The sequence below is a fragment of the Neopsephotus bourkii genome, unplaced genomic scaffold (assembly GCF_033783945.1).
Source record: "Neopsephotus bourkii isolate Nb327-2 ecotype Australia unplaced genomic scaffold, CSIRO-AGI_Nbou_v1 NB_318, whole genome shotgun sequence".
NCBI lineage: Eukaryota > Metazoa > Chordata > Aves > Psittaciformes > Psittacidae > Neopsephotus > Neopsephotus bourkii.
The window spans coordinates 7,265,048-7,289,797 of NW_026900826.1; the positions used below are offsets into that span (position 1 = coordinate 7,265,048).

Here is a 24,750-nt window from a genome sequence, read left to right on the forward strand (position 1 = left end):
AAAGAGAAGTTTCTTTGAATCTTTCTACCTAACTAATGATGTTGTTCATGAAAGACCCCCATTATTAACCTTCTCATATTAATATGTGAAGTTTTAACGATCTTCTACCTGGTAACAGTATTTTGTCTTTTCACACTACTATTTTCACTAGAAACCAACAAAAAGCCAGGCATGCCTGTAGCATTGTTCCATGCTGTCTAGCTTAGGAAGAGGTTTTCAATACACCAAGTAATTTGTATGATTAAATCATACCTAGAAGGTACCGGACACCACAGTAAACAGCAGTTGTCTTAAGGATGGAGATCACTGATCATGTGAATATAGTAACAAGATACTGCAGAGCTTCTTACCTTCTATCAATTTGCTGGTAACATTTCCTGAGCCAGCCTAAACTTGGCATTTTTCTCCGTGTTGTTGCACCATTCAGATAAACTATCATATAGTTCTCTGCTACCAACAGTTCTAAAGTGCCAATTACATACCTACACAGACAAGCACAGAAAACTTCCAAGTGAGATCTGTGAATATTAAAGTAATTGCTAGTAGTGCTCAAATAAATAAATAAATAAAAATATAGAAAGAGTTGTCAACAGTGTTGAGCAACATCTAGTAACTTCCCCCCCCCTTTCCCCTGGAAGCAGATGGAGTTGCTTCTCTATTTGTTATCTTTCCCTCACCTGAAACATAAAAAACTTCATTTAAAAAACTATTTCCCTTGCATTAAAATGTTAAATTTCACATTGTAAAATTAAGTATTGAGATGCAGATGATGACTTACTTAAATAGATTGTCCATTAGGTATCTATAGTTTGGCTGGCTGCTTTCAGGCATAAAGCAAACAGCAAACACAACAATGGCATTTAACCCATCACCATAGTAGCCTAAAACCAAAGAAAAAAACAGTAGTAGTGACCAAGGTGACTGCACACTGATTACATTTTCACCAAGCCAAGAACATTCAGTAAGTTTTTCATTATTTACCTTAAAGAGAGCTAAAAGCATCTATTCTATATGAAGGGATTCGTACAGGGACAGAAGATTTCAAGTTCGTCTACTTCTAAAGAAACAGGCAAAGCTGACATAGATCAAATGCTGATTCAACATCTCAGTGGAGAATCTCAGTATATTTAATAACATTTGATAACATTTTTATTTAGTCAAATTTTCTTCCAACCTAAACTCCACAGACTGTTCAGAAAAGTCATTAAATTGATTTATGCCTTAGTAGATCTACAGTTAATGCCTCAAACACTCTTTAAACAAAAATATCTTAAAATTCAAAAAACTCTTAAGAAAATTCTACAGGTAGCACTGACACTGTAGAACAGGTAAGTACATCTTACTGCATAGGTGCATGTTAATACTTTCATCTGAACATGCATGCATTTTGGAACTTGAATTTAAGAGGGGAAAAAAAATTGGATTAAATCAACCATGTGTCTTAATACTGCAACAAATGAATCATTACTTGAGCCTTTATGCCCAAAGCTATTCCTGTGCCACCCCAACTCAGCTTAAAGAAGTAGTTCCTCAAGAGTTCCTTCTCAGCACATCACAAATCCTTACCACCATGACTGATAACTTTTTTGTATGGTTCAATTGCCTTCATGTCCACCCTGTGGTCCTGTTCACCAATCCTAAACATTCGCCAGCGTCGACCATCATCTTTCTCCTCTGCCGCAGCATATTCAGTAAGTGATCCTTTCCTAATGACATCAGTAGTTTTTGGTTTTGGAAGATCATCTGCCAAAGTTAACACACGTTCAAGATCCATTATGAATACTTATGTACAGTGACAATCAATTACAACATGGGTTAACCACTTTGCTATCTATTTTAATATTCTCTAGCCAGTCAGACATAACAGCTGACTTAGTTCCCTCAGTCATTGCAGAATAGGATCTGATGGGTGTCATCTATAGTTTATCAAAATACTCCACGTTGGCAGTTATCCATCAACTGTAATTTTCATGTTAAAGTACATGACAAATCTCCATTTGTTTAAGAAGCCTATTTAATTGTAAGCTTTCAGAACACAGACCTTGATGAATCTCACCAAAATTAGCAAAGTGGTTAACTCCACTGATAATTACACAGGTTGCCTGATCAGAGATTTACATAAAAGCATGATTTAAAACATTGAGCACCTTGCAAGCAGACATGCAACCAAATTATTAGGAATTAAATCTAATTCACATGCGTGCAATCAATATATATCTGAAATTTATGTTGACAGCGATCTGTAAGACAATTTGCTCCAATTAAATAAGATTCTTGACTTTGTTGCACAGACCTTACCCAAAGCGAGAAAAACCTACTGCAAGTTAGTTGTCTGTTCCCAAGACAAAGCTGTTAATTGAAACTATCCTTCCAGGAAAATGAAGGCAGCAGCATTAAAGGAAGAAAAGACAGAAACCCTTTTCAGCCACTTTAAAAAACAAGACACAAACATTTGGCACATTTCCTTCACATCATCGCAAAACTAACCCTACTTCTTCACTACAATGAAGAGAACCCTTCTACATAAGTAAACCTGCAGTCTGTTATGAAAAGTTCCCTTGCAACAAGTTTTTAGCTATTTAAAAAACCCCCACCCCACTTATTCTAAAGAGCGTTTCTTTTATAAGCTATCTTGGAATGAAGAACAGGCAATGTTTAATTTAGACCACTGAAAAGAGCTTCCTGTTTACTCAGGAATTAAAACTGTTTTATTTCCAGAATGAAAAAGAAAAAAAAAAAAAAAGAAATAACTGAGTTAACATAATTATTCAGTAAGAGACATTCTTAAGTCATGAAGTCTGCAGAAGTTAAAGACTCCAACTGCTGACCAACACAACAGTTCCTGGCTTATATAAAAGGGCCCTAAAACAAAATTAAACTGCAAGTTTAAAACTTATGCTTTAACTTCTTGTTGTGATTTAAGCAACTCAGCACCACATAGCCATTTGCTAACTCCCCCACCTTCCCACTCCAGGTGGGATGGGGAGGAGAATTAAAAGAATGTAAACCCCACAGGTTTAGTTTAATAACTAAAGTACAATATATTACTACTACTGCTACTAATAATAACACAGAAATAACAAGGGGAGAGAATATAAAACTAACAATGAAAGGGGAAAAAAAAACAAACAATAAACACAAGATGCACAATACAATTGCTCACCACCTGCTGACTGATACTCAGACCAACCCAAGCAGCCATCTGCCCTTCTGTGTGACTCCCCTGTTTATACATGCTGTGGTATGGAATACCCCTTTGGCTTGGGTATTTGGTTTGGGTCAGGTGTCCTATCTCTGCTTTCTCCTGGATTCTTGTGCCCCTCCTCTCTGGCAGAGCATGAGAGACTGAAAAGTCCTTGATCAGGATAAGCATTACTTAACAACAACTAAAACATCAGTGTGTTATCAGCACTGCTCTCAGACTATTGCTGCAACACAGCACAGCACCAGGAGGAAAAAAAGATAAATAATTGTTACAGCTGAACCCAGCACACTCCTACGCAGAACTCTTCACCTCAAATTTGTCAGAAACCCCAGGTTTTGCCGATACGAATGAGGCATCTATTCATTTCTTAAAATGAGTATCATTACTAGTGTGGCTACAGCTAACACACTATCAAGTAATTTCAGAATTCCATGACACAAAATAGAGGCTCTTTTACCACTTCCAGTCAATCCAGAAAGCATGCAACCTGTAAGGCTACTGAGCATTTGCCATTCTCATCACAGTAAGACGTAACATCAGGCGTTACTGAGTATTTTAAGAAATACCATTCAGCCCTCCTCAAACACAATGGCTTGCATTTTCATTGATTTCTGACTAACTAATCTATACGGTTCATCTCCACTTAAAAGCATCTGCAGTACACATAACACACACTGGATTCCTCCCCCCCAGGTTGGTTCTTAAAAACACACTGCAAGAGAGAGGAACCTGGACTCTTACAGGTGTTTAATGACCTTCACCTGAGTTAGTTTTTCTGTTGCCTGCTTCTAATCAATCAAGGTCTTTAAAAATTCACTACACCTGTTTCCAATTTACAAGCTAATAACTCCCTTTATATTTTTCTGCTTGTAATATTGCTCATGGTTATGTCCCACCTGAAATAGTGTTGACCTGGACATAAGAAAACAGAAATATTTCAGAGCCTCAGACAAAAGTAACAGAATACTTACCTTCCCATTCAAACTCATTGCTATTTTCTGAAGGAGTATCTAAATTGTCCAAATCGATTTCTCCACTCTCATCCAAGTCATCAGACAAAACAGACTCCTCACTGTGATCCAAAGTTAAGTTAATATCTGGAGCCGTCAGTTTCTTCCTCACTTTGGTTCCATTGGCCTCTGTATTAAAAAAAAAAAAAGAAATTATTTAACTTCAAAGCTAAAGGAAGTTGAGCTAAGCATATTAACAAGACAGAAGAGCCCAGTGCTTTGTCATAATGTATTGTAAGACCCATAATTTAAACAACCTATCTTTGGAATAAGAGTTAAACACAGGGTGAAAAGAACAGCACTTCAAGGTCAGAGTTCTCAAGACTGTAAGCTTACACAACTGCATACACAATGTGATTACAGTGGTAGACCACCACACTCCCTACAGAAGAAAAGCCTCAAAAGTCTTGCAAATAAAGCAATAGGTTCATGTCCTTAGCATCATAACCATATTTGATGAAATAAAAAAGAATACACAAGATAAAAATAAAAGAATAAAAAAAGGCTGACAACAGCAAAAACAGAAAATGAAAGAAACTATTAGGTGAAATACACAGTATGCTTTGAGACACAAGGCAAATATTTGTGTGACTTAGACAGCAGCTGAAAGCAGGAAATAAAATGACTGATCCAGAACTGGAAATGCCACAACTAAAGCAGACAAACAAGATTAAAAAAAATTAAAACATTAAAAAAACCATCTGCAGGATTTCCCTCCTGCCCATTCAGGCAACATTCTTAAAAGGCTGCAGAGATCTGAAATCTGGAGTGAAATTAAAGCAGGTCCTAACTGATACACGGAAGCCAAGAGAACCCAGGTTTTAAGATGGGTCTGGAAGTGCAGTAATTCATTTTTGTCCAGTATTACATAGACAGCTCTGTTCACAGGGAGGATGAACAGTCTCATTTTATTCCAAACCCCTCTTTTTTCTAGACCATATGTTTATGCTACCCTTTATACACAAAACGCCATTCAGAACGCTGCTTCCTCAAGCCTGACCAAAAAAAAACCCAAACAAAAAAACACACACACAAAAAAAAAACCAAAACCCACGCCACCAAAAAAACCCAAACAAAAATCCACCCACCACTCAAAATAACCACCCAGAACCACCCACACCAAAAAAGAGCTTTAACAGAGCTATATAAGTAGGAAGCCATCAGCTTGACTGGAGTGGAATATTCTCACCAGCTTCACTTTCAGTTCCAGTGGCAGCCAATAGATCTGACTCCACAGGATCATCCTCTGGCAGAGGCCTGGTGCACAAAGTGGAAACTGTTGTTACAAAACTTGTTTTCTTTTTTAAATATCCAGCTAAATGCCAATTATTTAGACTTACACACAGGTTATTACTGAACTTAATTTACTTACAGCCAAAGTTCAAGCTTTCACTAAACAAAGCACCCAAGTCACTGAAAATTCCTTTAGAGTATTCAAGCAAACATCTGTTGATGTAATAAGTGCCAAAATACTGGTTCCTACTAGTGTCATCCTTAAGGAAACTTGTCACATTCTTGCTTGAGAACATTTTGACATGAAATACATTACAAAAGTAGTTCAGTTGTGTTATTATGGAATACCTCTGATGTAAGTTGGTTTAGTTTGTTTGTAAGCCTGAACATTACTAGCCCTCTCTAACTGTTATTAATTTTGCTCAGAAATGTTGCTTAATGAAACATTTGGGCCTTTAAACTCGCATAATAATATGCAAACAACGTAGTTACAGAAGATCACCACAGAGGACAAAGCCAAGCTTGCAGATTTTCACTTTAGTAACACTGGCAACTTCAACAGGGTCATTCCTGTATTACTTAGCAGAAGTAAGGGTTCCCTCTTCCAGAGCACAGAGCTTTTGAAAAATACTATGTTAATGGACATCACTTCAAGATTATTATTGAGTGGTAGTTCCCATGGAAGATAAAGAGGCAGCTTATTCTGGATGTTACGCATTTGATTTAAATTACTTAAAAAAAAATTAAAACCTTGGAAAATCTTCATCTTGCCATTCTTCCTTAAACTCAACACCTTCCATTCTCCAGCCAACTTGAATTGTTAATAGAGACTCCTTATGTGCCAGAACCTCTTGCCTTCAGGACAGTAGGCTAAAGAGGAGCTGCAGGAACATAAAAGAAGATGGTAGTTCAATACTATTTTAAGTCCCACACTTGCAGCACATCCTTTTACTTAGACTAAGTTATGATACTATGCAGTGGGGACAGGAGGAAACAGGGAAAAGTTTATTGTTTGTTTCTATTTATACTTTTTTCCTCATACAGAACTGCTTATGGAGTGGTTTATCATACAGTGATTTAGGTTGAAAGGGATCTCATACAGCAATGCCCTGCTGAAGCAGGAACAATCTTTCAGTTGAAGGCCCAAAGCAACCTGATCTATCATTTAGGATAGTTCCAATTCACTCCAAACTTTAAGGAACTTGACAGCTCTCCAGATTCTATAGGAAATACTAAGTGTATGTTTTAATAACAACCACCCAGATGGTCAGATCTAAAATACAACCAAGTTCTAACCCCCTACTCCCCACAAAAAGAGCAAGCAAAAAAAACCAACCAACCAAACAACCCACCACACCAACCCCAAAACCTCTACAGATAACTATTTCAGAAAGCAATCTCACCCTGTGATGTGCAAGTCAAGCTGTGCTTTTTCACGCTCACCCATCACCAGCAATAAGAAATCCCCAATAATGGAACATAATAAACCATTCTGCTGATACGCAAGTCCAAGCTCTTGGCTGTGCTGGCTCTAAAGATTAGCAGGAACAGGTACACTTATCAATGAGGATGTTAACAAAACCAAAACCAATCAAAACAGGAAGCTACTTTTGAAAGCAGAGAAACAATGAACAGAGAAAACAAGTCTGAATGCAATCATACTGCTGATTAAGACATTCATTTTTTTACATGCCCAAAAAGAAGCAAGATACACTTACTATTCTGTAGGATCACCTTTCACAACAAATCTCCGTTTCTCTTCTCATGACCTGATTACAGCCACAGACTAATTTTAAAGTGTCCTGCAATGCTCACAGCTACGCTGTACGAGCTTATTAGTTAAAAGCAAACAAACCTAAGAGACTGGGTTTTGTAAAACTGCAGTACCAGAGACAAAAATGTAAGCTTATTTACTGGCATTTGCTGCTTCCCTCACCAAGAGAACTGAAATTACTTTTGTAGGAGGCAGCAGCCTAGTTCCTCTTCAGGGTCAGACTGTCCTGGTTTGAATCACTTGGCCCCCGCACCACTCAGGTGCTGACAGCATGTGCCTGTGCACACAACCTCCAACAAGCTGCCCCCAAGAATTGTCCTCCCAGCTCTCCCTCGTTCTGTTTGTTCTTTTTGACTAATACACTGTTTGAAGCAGCTCCTTGCTGCTTGAATCATACTACTTTCCTCCTGAAACATGCCGTCTCTTTCATTAACATGATGATATCCACAGCATGCAGCTTCTCCTGGGTACAAACCTGCTGAGTGTTTGCAACAACGAATTTTAAATATTTGCTTCATTTGAGATCAAATCCAATATTAGAGATGAAGTTTTGATCAGTAACAGAAGTGGATATGTGCATAGTTCTTTGTGCATGTTTCAGACACTGAGACGAAGCATGAGAGCTTTCCTTGGAAGAGATCATCTGAAGCAAACATGCAGCTGACTGTAAATGAAAAGACACTAAATCTAAATGAAAATCTGAACTGGTAACTTCATTCTTACGGGACAGGTGCAGAACTGAAAAAAACCAACAGAAAAAAAAACAACACAGAACAACAAAACCAAAAATCAACACCACAAACCAACCCTATCACTGTGCTTGTGGCTTTAAGATGCTACTCAAGCTTGCCTGCACTTCACAATACAGCTTAAAGTAGGGTTTTACTCCAAGACTTGAAGAGTACCCTTCCTTTGTAAGGTTTAAATAGGTGTACGAGTTAACCAAAAATAACCAGTTACTACACAGCGTATTCCATTAGTAGCTGGAAATAAGGAAAGCAATCCTTAACCTCCGCGGCACGGTTCTACGCTGCGCATTTACTAAACCTACATGGAAAAAAAACAGGCCCCCGCACCCGCTCGTTCCTCAGCCGCGGAAGAGAAACGGGGTTCGTGCTGGCCGGGGGCGCGCCCGCGGGGTCAGGGGCGGGTACCCTCAAGTCCGGCGTGCCCGGGACTGCTCACAGCGCTGCAGTGCCCTAAGGAGCCAGCCGCGGCGGCGGCCCCTGCTCACCCCCCGGGAGCGGCTCTTCGGTTCGACACCCTGACAGGGCTCCCGGATCAACCCCGCGGCGCACCAGCGGCCGGACAGGCCGCGGCCCCGCCCTGCACCCGCCCCGCCAGGCCGCGGCTCGCAGCCTCCGTCTCGCTGTCCCCAGCCCGCCGCGGCCGTACCTAGCTCTCGGGGTGCGTGAGGGAACGGGCCGGACCCGGCCTTACCCCCACCGCGGCGCAACGGGACCTCCGCGCCGCGCACCCCCACTCACCCGGAAGTGCACACAGCACCGGACTCACGTGACAGCGCTCTCCACAAGGGGCTGACATACTCCGGTGCATGCGCAGAAATAACACCGCTGCCGCCCGGCCTCGGCAGAGTGCGCGTGCGCGTGCGCACTGCGTCCCTCTCGCGACGCGCTGAGGGGAGGCGGCGATCGGTGGTGCCGTGAGGGGCGCGGCGCGGAATCATCGCTTCTCCTGCTCCCTCTGCCAGCCGGGTCGGGGTGGCTGCTCCGCGGGAGCGTAACCGAGAGCCCTCGGTAGCGGTAAACGGGCCGCGGAACAGAAACCGTGAGGTAGAGTGGTTGAGTTCAGTGTGCTGTGCCCGGGGCTCGGGAACGGGCGAGAGGGGAGTCAGAACCCAGAGCGGGACCTGGTGAGCAGGTAACACCCGTGTGGCAGGCCGGTGGGGCACAGTGCCGAGCACAACATCCGAACCTCCACAGCGTTTGAGCCTACAGCTTGAGGTTTACAAATACGGCGTCCAGCATACAGCCTTCCCTCGTGGTACAGTGCGCATACTGCCCTCACTCACGGCATATTATGTATGATAGAAGCATGAGGAGTTAGATAAATCTCATTTTCGTCTTTTTTTTTTTTCATACTTAAGGATGAATCATAGAATGTGGAAATGGTTTGGGTTAGAAGAAAGACACCTTCCACTAGGCCAGGTTGCCCCAAGCCCCTGTGTCCAACCTGGCCTTGAACACTGCCAGGGATGGGGTAGCCACAGCTTCTGTGGGCACCCTGTGCCAGCGCCTCAGCACCCTCACAGGGAAGAACTGACTGAGATCTCACCTCAGTCTCTCCTCCATCAGCTTAAAACCATATCCCCTTGTCCTGTCACCACACGGTGATAGTAGTGGGAGTTGCTATGAGGAGGAGATCCAAGATGGCAGAAAAGTTTTGGCTAAGGTATGAAACTTGCCACTAACATGTCATTATAATATATAGGCAGACACTAACTTGATCACAGGTGAATGATGCAGCAATTGCAACGAAGTTTGTTTTATTGTAGGGTACTGAAGGAACTGGAAATAAATGTGACAGATGTGAAGTGTGGAAAGAATTAAAAAGCAGAACAAGGAGGCACAAAACAGAGTGTTGAGAAAACCTGGTTTCCACAATAGAGTAACTCGTGAGGCAGAGTGAGGGTTAAAGCTCTATTCAAAGAAAGGGAGATCCCCATCAGACACACCTGGTTCAGGGTTCAAAATTCGCCTTAAGTATCTACCTATTTTATACCTCCCCCATCCACAAAGTCCCTCCTCCTTTCTCCTTTGGCTTAGATACTCAGAGGTTGCAGCTGCCCAGTCTGCCTATAGTGGAATTTTTCATTCCTATGTGCACAACCTACAGTTCACATAAGATTTCACAAGGCTAAGCAAGTTTTCAAAGGTTTAACAAATTATCACATTATCTACATTGATTCTTTTTCATAGACCTATAAGTTTTTGTACTCAGCAGTTTGTAGGATACAGCAGAAACTGACCAAATACTTCATGCTTAAGGACATGATAGTTTTCAGTCTGCTCTCAGAGGCACACCAAACTTAATGTTACTAGTGTCCCTGCTTTGGCATGTTGTGTCACCCCAGATCTTAATGAAGATCTAGTTATGTGACTTCTGTGATCTGTTTGTAATGTACTTGCCTGGGTATCAAAGACTGAATGGGAAGAGAGCTCAGCTTGCTGATTCAGAGTATCTGTGAACAGTTGGAATTGTAGAAAGAGCTGGGTCTGACTGACCTATAAAGGGTGTGTGTGTGATTACTAGAGGGGCACATTGCATGCCAGAAAAGAGATGTTCCCTTTTATTGGCTGCTCAGTTAACATGGATCAAAACTTACCTATTTGTTTAATGCCTGAACACCCTGTAATTTATCAGGAAACTTAAGTTTGCAGAGCATGGATTTTGAATCATTACTGTTCTATTCTGGTTTAGATAAATAGAAATGAGATTAAATTTGCTGTAGAGAATCATTTTATTACCCAGTAGATGCCCCATCTCTGGCAGTGTTCAAGGCTAGGTTGGACAGGGCTTGGAGCAACCTGATATAGTGGAAGGTGTCCCTTCCTGTGGCAGGGGTTTGGAACTGGATGAGCTTTAAGGTCCCTTCCAACCCAAACCAGTCTGTGATTCTGTGATTCTACAAAGGACAACCATGACTTATTAAGTCAAAAGTTTGAATGTTTTCCAGCACATTAATGTTTTAAGAATAATTAAATCTCATATTAATTACTTTTAATGCTTTTTTAAATACTATTCAGTCGATGATAAACTCAAAACTTCAAAATGCACAAATGTCATTTGCCGGACACCAATGCCAAACTCATGTCATGGTGAGCAAAGTTGTGCAATTTCCCATCTCTTACACTGGATGGCACAATATAGCTGGAAATCTATCAAGTGTTAAAATGCAACCTAGAAAACAAGCAAACAGGAGGTCAGAGCCAACTGCTAGGGAAATGTTGAATAATTCTATTTTTAAACATCAGACAATTGCAAATATAAGCAGTTTCTCACATGAAGGCTTTACCAAAGAGAACAAGCTTGAAGGAATAATGCTCTGTCACATTAATATTGGTCTGTACATGGGAAAAAAAATCAACTGTTACACAGTTTCAGGTCTGAAATAATACACAATCAACCGTTAAATAGAAAGTAGTCATGAAAAGAAACAAAATACAAAACATTCACCTTTCTCATGGCCTTTTTCCATTATATTTATTACAAAAATATTTTCTAGTAATCTAAAAACTCCCTACATAATGACAAATTGTAAATGGCTCCTTTCCAGTGGTTCAAGCAACAGCTCAGAAATGCTGGAATTTTAAAACATTTGAAAATTTGCCTCTATAGGGTTGGGTGTAGAGACTGCACTTGTGTAGGATTCCATCTTGCCATATTCCCTATACACAAAGTACGAATATTTGGGGGGGTCTTCCCAACTTATTTTGCCCTTTTTTGATGATAAGGACTTTGGGGCTATAGTTTAACTCTGTTTTTGTAGTCCATGCACATAACTTGGCTCTTGTCTTAGATACCTGTGATAGAAAATTACAAGAGCAACACGTGGTAGAGCAGTAGCCTTCAGATATGTACAGGAAGTAGGTAATGTATTTTGCCTCTGATATTCCTGTCAGATACATCATCACCTCATTAGAGCCATTAGTTCCATCCTCTTTGCATATTGTGCGATAAGATACTGATCAGAAAGGACCACAGTCCTATGTCCCTGTGTACTTTCTCCCAAAGCCCCCTAAGCTACTTCAGACACAACCCATGATGCTACTGTGGACTAGTTCCTAAGCAGACTTGCACTTCACATCTCCTAGCATTCCTCCCTGATGTTTTGTCTTTTTCTATTTCTGAACAAATACCTTGTTGTTGAAAAGAAGTCAAGGTCTAAGTCAGGTCTAAATGAGGATCTTGTGTTTGGATTCAGCTGGAGAAGTACAAAACTAAAAAGAATGCACATTTTTTGTAATAGTCAAACCAAACCCTTTGGCATTTCAAAGGCAAAGGACATAGTTGTTACCTACATACAAAAAATAATGTGCTCATCCTCTGTGTGTAAGATTTTCAGGTTATTTCATACATTTTTCCTATCAGAGCATCATGGTTTGTTGGGTACAAACAGCCATACCCATATAAAAGCAAACAAGCACCAGTTTCCTAGCCATGAGAATGTTCATGTCTGTATGGGGTAGGGGAATGTAATAATTATCCTGTTTACAGAAGTTATTGATCTTCTTCTTTAGTATTTAAATACTTTTTTAGTATTAAAGAAATAGTATTTGCTAACTACTGTGCCCTCAAGAAACACAGATTTTAATCCTAAATGTCACTTTGCTTGAAAACTGAGGGGCCCATTACCTGTGAGAATAATGTAGAAAAATAAAAGCAATGGGAGATCTCTTGCATCTGTCTCTTCCCAATAAATTTTTTTTTATCTGGAATACAAATACAAAAAAATACAGATAAAAATACAAACAATTCCAGTGCACCCGTGGAATTGCTGACAAACGAATGACTGTATACTGTTAACTCACATTCCTTAATTTGTATTAGAAAGTCTGTCTATCTCAGAAAAAGGAGGTAGTTACACATAGATACAGATAACTTCTGTTTTCTGAGGTTATTCTGTGCTTTGGTAGTTTGATTGTGTAAACATTCTTATCTTGCTGTGCCTTGTAAGAAATGTCTGATTGTTGCCATTTCCCGTATCAGCTGAATGCCTGCCATAATGCTGTGTTAATAATACAGATTTCATTGTATTGTGGTCAGAATCCACTATCAAGTGTGGATTAATCACACCAGGAAAACATGTAAGCATAATCAAAAAATCTGCAGCCTCTTCCATATGAAAGTGTGGCATTCTCAGTTGGCATTTCCGTGTGTTCTGATGGTCAGGCTGTTACTCATACTTGCATGCAGAATGAATTCAGTAGGACTTGGTTCAGCTCACTTCTTACAGTTTCTGAAAAAAACATGAAGTACCCTGTTACATGGACAGAAGATATATTTGCTGGTTGAGCTTGAGGGGAAAACTGGGTACAATTATATATTCTTTTAATTATTCATGACTTGGGTCTGAAGTGAATGTGTATACATTTTTCACTTATTCACTTTATAAAATTCAAAACTAAGCCCAGAAGCAGTTTTATTCTTGGCAGAGTGACAAGTTTCCTTTCCTCAACGAGCCAGTCAAAGGAATTGTTCCTCAGAGAGTTTGTCATCCTCACGTATCCCAGAGAGTCTGGAGGGGTCTGGCATTCATTACACCCCCCATCACCACATAGGCATGTGCACTCTCTCCCTCTCTAACTGTGACAACAAGCCCATCTCAGAGGACTGTGTTTATATCCAGCATGTGGCTTCATTTGTGTAGCTGATTTGCAGTTCATTAATCTAGAAAGCCTTGCCCAATTCTAGTAAGGACAATATATCCATCCATATTCTACTTGCTGTCCCCAGTGCAACACACAGTTTAGAGGGGGAATGTGCTCTGTTTTGTGGGGAAAAAAATAGAGCAAAAGCAACTCAGGATGCCAAAGCTGATGTAAACATACATTAGGAAATTGTTTTGATCTGGCCTATCAGGCTGCTGGCAATGCACTGTGCTTCCTTGGGAGACATGCAAATTTATGGCGCACAACTTGACATGATTAAGGCAATGCATACAGAAGAGGTAATTGCCCTTTGGCAAGAGAATTACGTCTAGAACCAATGATTCTTTATGGTCTTGGCAGTGCAGGTAGGATCATGAAATGAGGGGCCTCTTGCAGGTTCACAATAATTTAGGTGTTGGGTTGGGTATTTTTTTAAACTATATTTTTTACAGCTTTTTTGGTTGTATTACTATTAGTTGTTTGTCTTGCAGAGGAACCTAAGGACAACAGTCAACTTGTGGTTTTGAAAACCTAAATCTGTATCTGTTGATACTGTCAGAGCTTATGATAGCTTGTAGAGTCTGGAAACAACCACTACCACCCAAACAACAAAAATCCAGGAGTTAAAATAATGCTACAGAGAGACATCAACTTCTGCTGTTCATACACAGCAGTGGGGTTCTTCACTTTGAAAGTTCAGAGTCTGTAACTATCACAGGCAGTAACACTCCTTGTTGACAGACATGTGCTCAGAACTTATCCACATGCCTGGGTGGAATCAGATTCAACTTGTACCAGGCTTAATGAGAAATTACTGATCGCTGCTTGGGAATTTGGGGGTAAGAATGGCTGAACTTAAGGTGAAAGACTCCATATCCTATTACTACTCCCCTGAGTCAGCCTAGCAAATAGCTAACTGTAATATCTTAATTAACTGTGTGTTAGAATCAACCTTATTCTCCCTTGCAAGCTGCACACATTGCTAATTAGATTAGGTAAGCGCACAAGAACACAAGGGAAGCAAGCATTAGTGCTGCGGTGGGACAGTTAGATTTCCCACTGTACTGCATAGTACGTCAAGGCTGGTGGCACTGGGGTGATGTTGAAATGGCAGCCTTTAATTTAATGCAAACATAAGGATAAGGAAAACCACGCTCTGTATGTTGGAGAACATTACCCTTCCAACCTCCTGGACAAAACCGGTGCAACAGACAAAGGAGGCTGGTTTTGTATTCCTTTCCTGTTAAGTTTGGCAAAGGAAGAAAGTAGTAGCACAAAGGTCTGGAAGCTATCAGCTCTCATACACCTGTTACACAGAGAGCCCCCAATACACATGTTGTGCTGCTTTGCATGCCCATGAGCCCATGTCTCAGTGTTGCCTTGCTGCGCTGAGCGCACAGTGAGAGGGGAGGAGGAAGTGTGCTTGGAGTGTGTGGTACTCTGCTATGCACAGCTGTCATATGATTCACCAGGGACCAGTACCATCTGGTACAGATGAGAGCCTATCATGTTACACAGTGTCTTTATCAGACATAGGGACTTGGAAGAACACAAAGCTACAGTGAGTTTGCTGGTGCAAAAACCTCACATGAAGGGCCTGAACACTTCCCCAAAACCACATTCTCCAGTTTGTCCCATGCAGAATTGATAAATACCTGGTTATCTAAGTTCTGTTAGTTGGATAAAACCTCTTAAAGTGTGTAATTTCTTGTGCTCTTTTAAATTAACAAAATATTGCCCCACAGTCCTTTTTGAAGTTAAAAAGCTTCAAATTTTTTTTCAGCCCTCTCCATCAATACACAATTTCTTTGACATTTCCTCCACTGGTACCTGGCATTTTCTTCTTTAAATTCATTTTTGGTTCCCTGTTGTTTTATGTATTAAATGCATTTTTTTGAGGTAATTCCCCTCTAAGCATTCTCTCAGTCCCTGTTCCTTCATCTCAAAGCTTTTATTCAGTTAAAATACTTAGATTTCATCCTAGCCATTAATTTTAATTTTCAAACAGTATTTTTTAAAGATTAGCTAAATTAAATCATTTTTGCAATTAGTGTCAAATTAATCCATAATGGAAGGTGGATAACAGCAGGAGATAGAGTCTCTTAGATTTTGACAGATACCCTCATTGGGTTTAATGTTTTGTATAATATCTCCTTAAGTGAGCGAAGAGCTTGCTTCGATGACTTCCTTCCCTCAGATCTATGCTGCTGTCCACAGAGAAATAATATCTTTGATTATGGGGAAAAGTAACTCCCTTCTTACATCTCTGGATTCTGAGGGGGAGTATTGTCAACACTGGTTGTCTTAAAAACCATTTTTTGCCATTTTCAGGCCTGATCTCTGGCACTTGATAGGTGGGCACTTGATAGGTGAGGGTTGCAGAAGCTCCATGGATTGTAACATACAAAGATTACCACAAAAAAAAAACCCACAAACCAAAACCTTAATTTCATAGAGGTAGGTGAAAAAGCAGCCAAATAATCAGCTTAACTAGTGGAAATCAAGGAATAGTAATCTTCAGTAGACAGACTAATGGAGAGAAGGAGGCTGGAAATGGGATAATGAGACCAGTCATCTCAGGAATAGGGTCTGAACATACCTCCCTATCTTAGGACTTTGTCACTGAGACTGATTCAAATAAAAGGAAGCAAACACTGGTACTTACCAGTGGGTCATTTGACTGTTTGGCTCTAGACACATCTGTGCCCAAAGTGCTTTAATTTGCTGTACCTGATTCTAGGCAGGCCTTCAGCTCTGACCTGGGATTGAACTCTGTGTGACTTTCTCTGATGATTAAATGCTTACTCCTGTCTGCTCAGACTCCTCAGACACTTTCATTTTCTCAGACAATTTTCTTTTTTTTTTTTTTAAATAAGCAGAGCCATGTGTGTAATGGTTCATTTATTCTGGCATCAGATGGCATCACTTGATTAAATGATTGGTTTAAGCCAAAACTTCTTTTTGTACCTTATCTGGCCTATCTGACTTCAGTGACTGTTTTGTTTAAAGCAGTAGTGTGTTAAGAATTACTGAACTTCAGGAATAGACAAAGAATTTCTAGAAACAATCTCTGAGAAGACAAGTAAGGAATCCTGCTGGAGTGAAATCATTCTGGGTTAGTTTTTACTCATTTTGGATGAACTTCTCTTGTGTACTCTGTAAATGTATTTTGGCTTTGGTCATATCCTACAGGTCTAACAAAATTCTCACTAGTAAGAGCTGGTGAACGAAAAACAAACCACCCCCCTCCCCAACTCCAAACATCAGGTACGGTCATCACAAGTAAACACATAAACTTTGAGATTCTAGGACTAAACACGTAGGATACACATGGGTAAAATTAAAGAGCTGAAATCTTAAAATAGAGGTAGTGAGATCTTCAGCAAGCAAACAAGATTTGACCTTTCTCCATGTGTAAGAGCACAAGTTTCTCATGCATCTTGGCTGCTGCTGTATTGCCTGTTGATGTTACTAAGCCTAGCTGTGCCTTCATGGCAGAAGCTTCACAACTGGTTCTTTTCTTCTGTAGCTTATAGCCTATCTTAGCAGCAAAAGCTGAAAACTGTGGCAACTCAGACTCAATTAGTACATTATTAGGTTAACGAGCAAAAGATGGCTCTGCTGGCTCTACCATGGAGGCAGTAAGAGAACAAGTGCTTGGAATAAGCACTCATGAATTGGAGATAATGCAACACTTTTGGAATGCCTTTGAAATTAAGTCTGACATGCAGGAAATCTGTGTGTAATTTTCAGTGCTGCTCTTTTCATTACCTTGGTCAAGGATGATAGCAATCTAAGGTTTGGTTCCTCGCGACCCCAATTCATAAAGAAACTGTTCAGATTATAAATTCTTCTGAGCAAGGATTATGTTAAGCTGTTATTTTTGCACAGTGAGGCCTTGGCTTTATCTGGAGCTACTTAATGGTACTGTAATAGGAATCGGCAATACCAAACTATTGATTTAGGGATCATTTAAATTCGGTATTAATCGTATTTGTTCAGCTGTAGTGGGCGTATGAACCTCACAAATGAAATAATACTCCCAAGTCATTGAAAATCCTTCCATGAATATCCTCTGTCATATTTAAGCCTTTCAATTTACTTAACGTTGAGCTGAATATGAGCTCTGCAGTGATTAATGAGATCCTGAGAATGGGGATGTCTCGCTCACATATTGTTACCTTGTAAAGTTTGCACCTAAATGCTTCCAGAGACCTAATTATCATTGGTGGGCACCAGCCTGTTCTCTCACAGACCTACTGTAGATCTGAAGTTTAATGGAAATAGGGAAGATAAAGAATGGAGATATAAGCACAGCATTTTGCAGTCAGTGGTCACATACAAAATTAAATCAGTCCTATTTTTAGCTACAATACTAGCAAGGAGGTTTGTCCTGAAAGCAGAACTGAAAAGCCTTTGCATCACTGCTACTGACTAGGTAAGCAAAAAATCAATGCAGATTTGGCTAAAGGTGGCTTTTGTTAGACACATGGTCAAATAAAATGTGAAAAACTCTGTTACACGTGATAACGTTGGGGCATTATAGACACCATAAGAAAAAAAAAGGGGGAGTAAGAGACTTGTCTGTTGCATCCCATAGTCCTCAGTTTATTCCCCAACTTACAAAAGGATTGAACAGCCCAGAAAGAATCTTCTACAATGGAGCAATCTGGAATATTGCCCTGAATTTCCAGCAGATTTACAAACTGCCATTACGAAATATAACTCATCAAGATTTAGAAAGAAAAATCATTTAGCCAGAGCTGTTGTCAAGTCACTATTTAATGTTACTTTGTGTATTTGCTGTGATAAGCACTAAAATTTGCACACTCCTTGATAAATCATTGTTTAGCAGTGTCTAAAGGGTCCAGTAAATGGTTTGAAATTGCCACGGTGTAATAAATGGTTATTTGATAATGAATGAAATTGTTTGAAAATACTGTTAAGATGTCAGGTTTTAATATATAGAGCATTAGTCAGAAGGAGTGCAAACACGGAAACCATAGTGACACTATAAATATACCGCAACAAATGCATTTATTTGTACAGGGCAAATAGGAGGTGTTGTATACAAACCAGTATAAATTGATATATGAAGTTAATTTCAATCTGTAAAAGTAATTGCATTGGTTTAACTTATTTAACTCTCCTTACAATAATATTTATAGCAGAGCAAGAAAGTAAAGAAATAAATGATGATAAATAGATAAAATACATAGGAAATGGGAATTGTTTTCCAGTTTAATTACGCTGTCACATAAAATTATCACAGAAATACACTATGCCGACAAGGAGAATACATTAAAATCCCATTATACTGTGCAGAGCTGGCTAGCTTTTGTTGCTGTTTATTCCAAAAATAGCTTTCCATCTTTTCAACTAACATGAAAAGTTAAACTTCATAAGAAAACTACAGCAGTGCAAAAAAGACAATATGGGCTGTGCCAGTTGAGGGTTAGCCTGTAGCACAAAGCTGGGAAGCAAGAATGTGGTACCCCTCTCTTCAAGAATAAATCTGACCGCGCAGTAAAATTTGAAGGGGGGGGGGGGAAATGCTCACTCAGAATAAGTAATTTTCATTCTTTCTTCCTTGGACACAAGGAAACTCTAACTGGAGTGTTTGTGTGTGGCTGTAGCCTCCGTACATCCTGCGGTGATGGGACACTATTACAGCTACAGTAAGAGCAAAACATTATAATAACAGAGCATTTGTTTTCTTCTCCCAAGCCAGATATCTGTGGTTTCAAACTGAAGTCAATCTTATAATTTCTTGTCATGATGAACAGCATTAATGGGTGTGGTGTTTTTTATCCTTCTGCTTTCTGTGTCTTGGTCTGAACACAACATGACAGCCTCACCAGAGGCAAAAAGGTGCATACGTTTCTGTGAAGGAGAGTTGATTTTTTTTTTCTCTATTTTTTTTTCAGAGCAGCAGAAGTTCAGTTTGCTTGAAAACTGCTCAGGATATAAGAACACCAGAATGCTGCGGTCAGTGCTAATAATATGGCTACATTATTTTGACCCCTCAATTATATCATCAAACTTGCTATGTTTTTCAGTTTGCAACTTCCAAAGCTGTGTGATTAAGCAGGAGTTTGTGCTTTAATTAAAATAACATTGCTCTTTAGGATTCCAGTAAAAATCTGGAAAATAGGATTCAGAGGGAAGTGTTTCATATAGACTTCATTAATTTTTAAGATCTTATTATTTCTAAATCTACTTCGTATTTCTTTAGCATCCAACTGATGAGATTTGATCACTGAGGATAAGCAAAAATACTACTTTAAGTAGAAAGGCAATCTCTAGAATATGGAATACCTGTGAAGAAAATACTGTGTGCAAACTGAAACCCCAAAAGATAAGGCAGCTTCCTGTATGAGATGAGATTTAGGTCACCAAAGATACTCCTAGTACTTGTCATCCTTGTATCAATTAAATGAATGGACTTGTTCCAAAACTTTATTCCACCTCTTTAAAATTATGTGTATGCTGCAAGAACGATTTTTTTAAGCTGTCTATCGCTACAAGAGAAGCTGTAACTAAAGGAAGCAATCATTGAGCTGCAGAATGGATCATTTATAACACACCAAAATGGCCTGTTATTTACAGTTCTTATTTTAAAAAAGGAAACGTGGAATGCATTCAGATTTCAGCAAAGTTGCAATACTGTTAACTTGCCTCCTATCATTATGAAGGCATATAAAGAGATACAGCTATTCCTAAGGAACATTTCTTTTAAGTCTTGTCCTTTATAGAGGCTGCCACTATAATTTTTGCTTGGAAAGCTGGGTTTAAACAAATTCAAAATGAAACTTGACCAAAATTAAATCTCAGCTGTTTTCAGCAAGAGCCATGAACCTGGCTTTTATGGCTTTAATTTGGAGGTTTCTCTGTGAGATTTGTACTGTTGCAAACATTTTGGTAAAGGTAAGGGGAGAAAGCTAATGGATAGTGAGGTACCAAATTGCAACCAGCACTGAGTGGTGTCGTGAACTGTTGTCTTTATCCTACTGAAATAATATAAATTTATTTTTAGTTTTATCTTTCTATGAAAGAAGGACAACATTCAGAATCTTCGCAACAAAGTTTTTAAGATTGATGCACATTTTCACACACCTTTTTGGGATGAAGTACTGTTTGAGCTGATAATAATGATTAACATTAGAAGTATTACTGTAATAAACAAGTAACAGTGTTTGTTACCATCACACATACACACGTACTAGGTAAAACAGAACTAATTACATTCATCAGATTGAGTTATTAGTAGTTTGCTTCATGCAGGACAACATTTACCATTAAAACTATACAGAAATATTCCACAACAATGTCCTAAATTCAGAATCATCCTGCAGAGTAATTTGCACTTCCTCCTTAATTACGGCTGAGGACTCCAGTCTGTTCTCAGTGGACTCAGCAGAAACACAACAGGAGCAGAATTCAGGCCCTGTGGCCACAGATGAGATTCTGAAAATCACAAACTTGTAGGAGCAAACTGAGGTTTCACTTGAACTTCCTGCAGCCGTGGTTTTGTGCCTCTTCAACTAAGCATAAGTGTCTGGGCATAAGAGAAATAACGCTTACTTTTAAAAGCATTTTCTAAGATCTGTATCTGTCACCATCACATGGGAGGGTGTGATGCTTCTTTCAGTTATATCTCATACATTTCTACCTTTGCAAGAGAAGCATATAGACTCAGCTCTGAACATACTCAAACCACAAAGAACTAAACAGAGGTAAAATTCTATTTCTCTTGCTAGTTTTTACATTTTCTAGAAAATGAAACTACATATGTACAGAACCAAGAATTCCTTACAGGAAGGGAAAGGTGCTTGTGAGGGTTGGGGGAGGTTGTTTATGGGAAAATAAATAAATCAGGAAATTCTTCACTAACAAGTATCACTGTAACAAAACAAAAAATGGGTATCTTCTGCAGTCAGATCCAGAACTGAGTCTTTAAAACTGAGGAACTTGTTAATCCTAGAACAATCCCTCCACACCGTCACTGAAGCAAAATGTGGAATTCCTGTCTGGTTTTCCAGCTTGTACTGAAAGTTTCTCTCAGAGCTCCAGGGTTGCCTGTCCTGCATGTGAAGTGTCTGTGCCAAATCTAGGAGAAAGTAGAGGAGGCAAGTGATTCAATATGTCTGTCAGTGAGTGTGCTGTAAAACAGGGGGGTTTATCACCATTGGGACATCTGTTTGGTAACTAGGACCCAAAGCAGCGCCATATAAAGGCTTTGACTCTGTGATATTTAATTGCATAACCCAGTCACAAGCAGAAGGGCCATTGCTGTGCTTTAATCTCATTGCTACCTGATGAATCATGGCCAGTGCAGTGATTTGTGTTTGTGGTGTTGTTCAGCCTGTATAGGTTGTGTCAGTCCTGCTGTGTCTGAGCATTTCCAGTCCATGGCTTCCCTTTGCCACAGGCTGGCAAGGCATAATGTGCCTATAATATTGTCTTCTGGTTTGTCAGCTGTTCATTGATTAAGATACAGATGAGCCATATGCTAGTGAACTAAGCTGTTAAATGGATTTTTGGGAAAGTTTGGCTGTAAGGAATTCTGCAAGTGCCAGCTCAGATTTTCCTTTGAACTGCATTAGCCATAAATATGGATTATTCCTGTAGGTCCTATATATGGAGAATTCCATCTGCTTAAAGGTTCAGCAGCAAAATGTGTACATAATTATTTCCCAGCCAGATAAATGAGTCACTTTAGTAGAGACATTCTGACCGAGTGCCTTAGTCAAAGTGTAGAAAAAAATTAAATATTTCCATCCCTGTCTGCTTGACATTAGCCAAATATATGTACCTACTTCTACATGACAGACACACACAAAGCAGCACAGCTTTTGACAACTTCACTCTGGTCATTTTGTTTGAATAGAAAATCAGCAAACTGTTTCCTAGGCAAAAGGATAATCCAATTTCATTGCTAAAATCTAAAGTGAATTTAGTGTTTCCTACTATTTTTGAGTAATTGCTATCTGAAAGTATTAATTTATGAATATTACTGAGTAGGTGACCACTCAGTGCTTAATAGGAACTAGCAATTAGTGCATGTAAATCAACTAAGACAGCAGCATCTCAATTGCTGTTCTGCATAGAGGAATGGTTAATTTGTAGGAATACATGTTTCCAGCCCAGATTTTAAAAAGTCACGTTTTCCGCTGCTGAAAACCTCAATACCCACAGTATTTGTTGTGCATTTTATGATTATTCTTAATGCCCTTGCAAACATCTGTAATAAAATGCTAACAAACCATCATCCATTACTTAATTACATTTATATAGATGGATAAAGCTGGGGTGGGGGAAGCCTGTGGTAAAAAGTATTGTTTCCCATTTGGCAAAGACAGGCTAACTTTACAGTTTAATTATTCCTTGTAATGCTGTGGAGAGATTTTCCTGTTAATCACACACGGGCCCAGAGCTGATTTTAAAAAAACTCCAACCAAAAAAAAAAGAAAACCAAAAAAATGCCCAAAATGGTTCTGGATTTTTAAATTTTCTTTTTCTTTTGTAGTGAGGTTTAACAAATATGTGGACTCCCACTTAAATCAAACTCCCCTCCAGCAGGGGATTTAAATGGTTGTGAGGCTTCACTGGGAACTACACAGGGAACTTCTCTGACAGTGATGAAACACCTTCTATAGGGCAAGAAAAATATCTGGGAAAATAATGTTATTGTTGCCTTGAGAATCTTTGCCTATGGAAAATATCAGGATAATTCATCTTAATTAATAAAAGTACCTCTATGTTTCAGCAACCAAACACAAGAAAAATAGAGGTCAGTTCCAGAAACCTTTACTCTTACGAGTATCCCACTAAATTCCAAAAGATGGCTTGTGTGTACAGTGATGCCCACGTGGTTAAAGACTGCAATTTATCTCTAGATGCTCCATGAGATCTTTTTAATTTGAAATCTTCAAATAGTGATTTTTCAAAGCCAAATCCACGCCAATCACCATGGGACCACTAGACATTAAAAGCAGAATCAGAATCATCTTGTAACAAAATCGCCTCTTTGTGCAAAGATAGCCTAGGAAGTGCTTACTGAGAAGAATAATCAACCAGTCTTCATAGTATATTCTTTGACAGTAACTGGGCAAAATATTCACTGCAGTGAGTAGTTTATATTAAAACCAGTCACACTGAACTTGTACAGTAACCCGTGACAATATCTCCTTTTAATGCGATAGCTTACCATCTTCATAGTCATAAGATAAATTTGTACATCAGTGCATTTGAGACAGATGAGAACGCTGGCAAAAGATTGGCAGGTCTGTCTTGGCTGTAGCCAGCTGTGGTTGGATTAACTTCTGTGTTAAGCAGCTAATAAATTGCTTTCTGCTGAGTATTTAGAAGTATATACTGTGAAGAGTTATGTACCTTGCAAACTCGGCACAAAGCCTGCCTTTGTTACATGAACACAAAACCCCCATGTCAACATTTTAAAGGGTGTCTGAGTTCCGGATATGCATTAATGAAGTATTTGTCCTGATATTTTTTCCTAACATTTTCATATTTTTTCCAGATATGGGAATAAGCTGGAGATTGTTAAGCATGGGTAAGAAAAGTAAGAAAAAGATGCTTTACTTACAAGGATTGATATAACCTGGTTCAGCAAACATAATCTGAATAGAAAAAGCTTAATCCAAAACCTAATCCACAGATATTTTTGCATAGATTTAACCTATACTACAAGATCATTTATATAAACTACTTGACTATTTGGCCTCCATTTTCCGGACATTGGTATAGTTCTGGGGTAGCCTATTATGAAATATTAAACAAGTACCTGTATTAGTAGCTCTTGAAGACATCTTTGTGTTGGAACAGGCCGTAAGAAAACCAGCTAGAGAAGTTTTTTTCTGTCTCCAAAAATAATCTGTAAGAAACAAAGCAAATATTTATTTCCATGGTTCTCTACAGATCATCACATTGCAATGAAGGACCTATAACAGCACAGAAATAATAATCAATACTGAACAGTCACACCAATGTACGGACAGAAAAGGCTGTGATTTGAATTTCTTTTCTAATGTTATCACAGCAGCAAAAATTTGGGCATACATGGAAATAGCAACTTACAGTGCTTTCAAAGGTGCTTTTTAAGACCTTAAGAAACCT

The 24,750-nt window shown here is 39.2% G+C and overlaps 1 protein-coding gene and 1 long non-coding RNA gene across 9 annotated transcripts in view; both read right to left on the minus strand.

Moving 5' to 3' along the window:
• BNIP2 (BCL2 interacting protein 2) overlaps positions 1-7,653 on the minus strand; it is a 12,728-nt gene extending 5,075 nt beyond the window's left edge. For 2 of the 5 annotated variants that reach the window (XM_061347575.1, XM_061347574.1), the window contains exons 1-7: positions 6,852-7,651; positions 6,199-6,329; positions 5,405-5,472; positions 4,177-4,344; positions 1,567-1,743; positions 779-881; positions 351-482 (exon numbers count right to left, since the gene is read on the minus strand). In XM_061347575.1, the coding sequence (XP_061203559.1) occupies positions 351-482; positions 779-881; positions 1,567-1,743; positions 4,177-4,344; positions 5,405-5,472; positions 6,199-6,248 (698 nt within the window). In that variant the 5' untranslated portion in view covers positions 6,249-6,329; positions 6,852-7,651. Of the gene's footprint in view, positions 1-350; positions 483-778; positions 882-1,566; positions 1,744-4,176; positions 4,345-5,404; positions 5,473-6,198; positions 6,330-6,851 lie in introns of all 5 variants that reach the window. The other 3 variants (XM_061347573.1, XM_061347571.1, XM_061347572.1) reach the window with 3 other exon arrangements.
• Positions 7,654-9,846: 2,193 nt separating this feature from the next.
• Positions 9,847-24,750, minus strand: part of LOC133209154 (uncharacterized) — a 187,059-nt gene continuing 172,155 nt past the window's right edge. For 2 of the 4 annotated variants that reach the window (XR_009724613.1, XR_009724615.1), the window contains one exon: positions 12,721-13,202. This is a non-coding gene — a long non-coding RNA (uncharacterized LOC133209154). Of the gene's footprint in view, positions 11,308-12,096; positions 12,184-12,720; positions 13,203-24,750 lie in introns of those variants that run through there. The other 2 variants (XR_009724617.1, XR_009724616.1) reach the window with 2 other exon arrangements.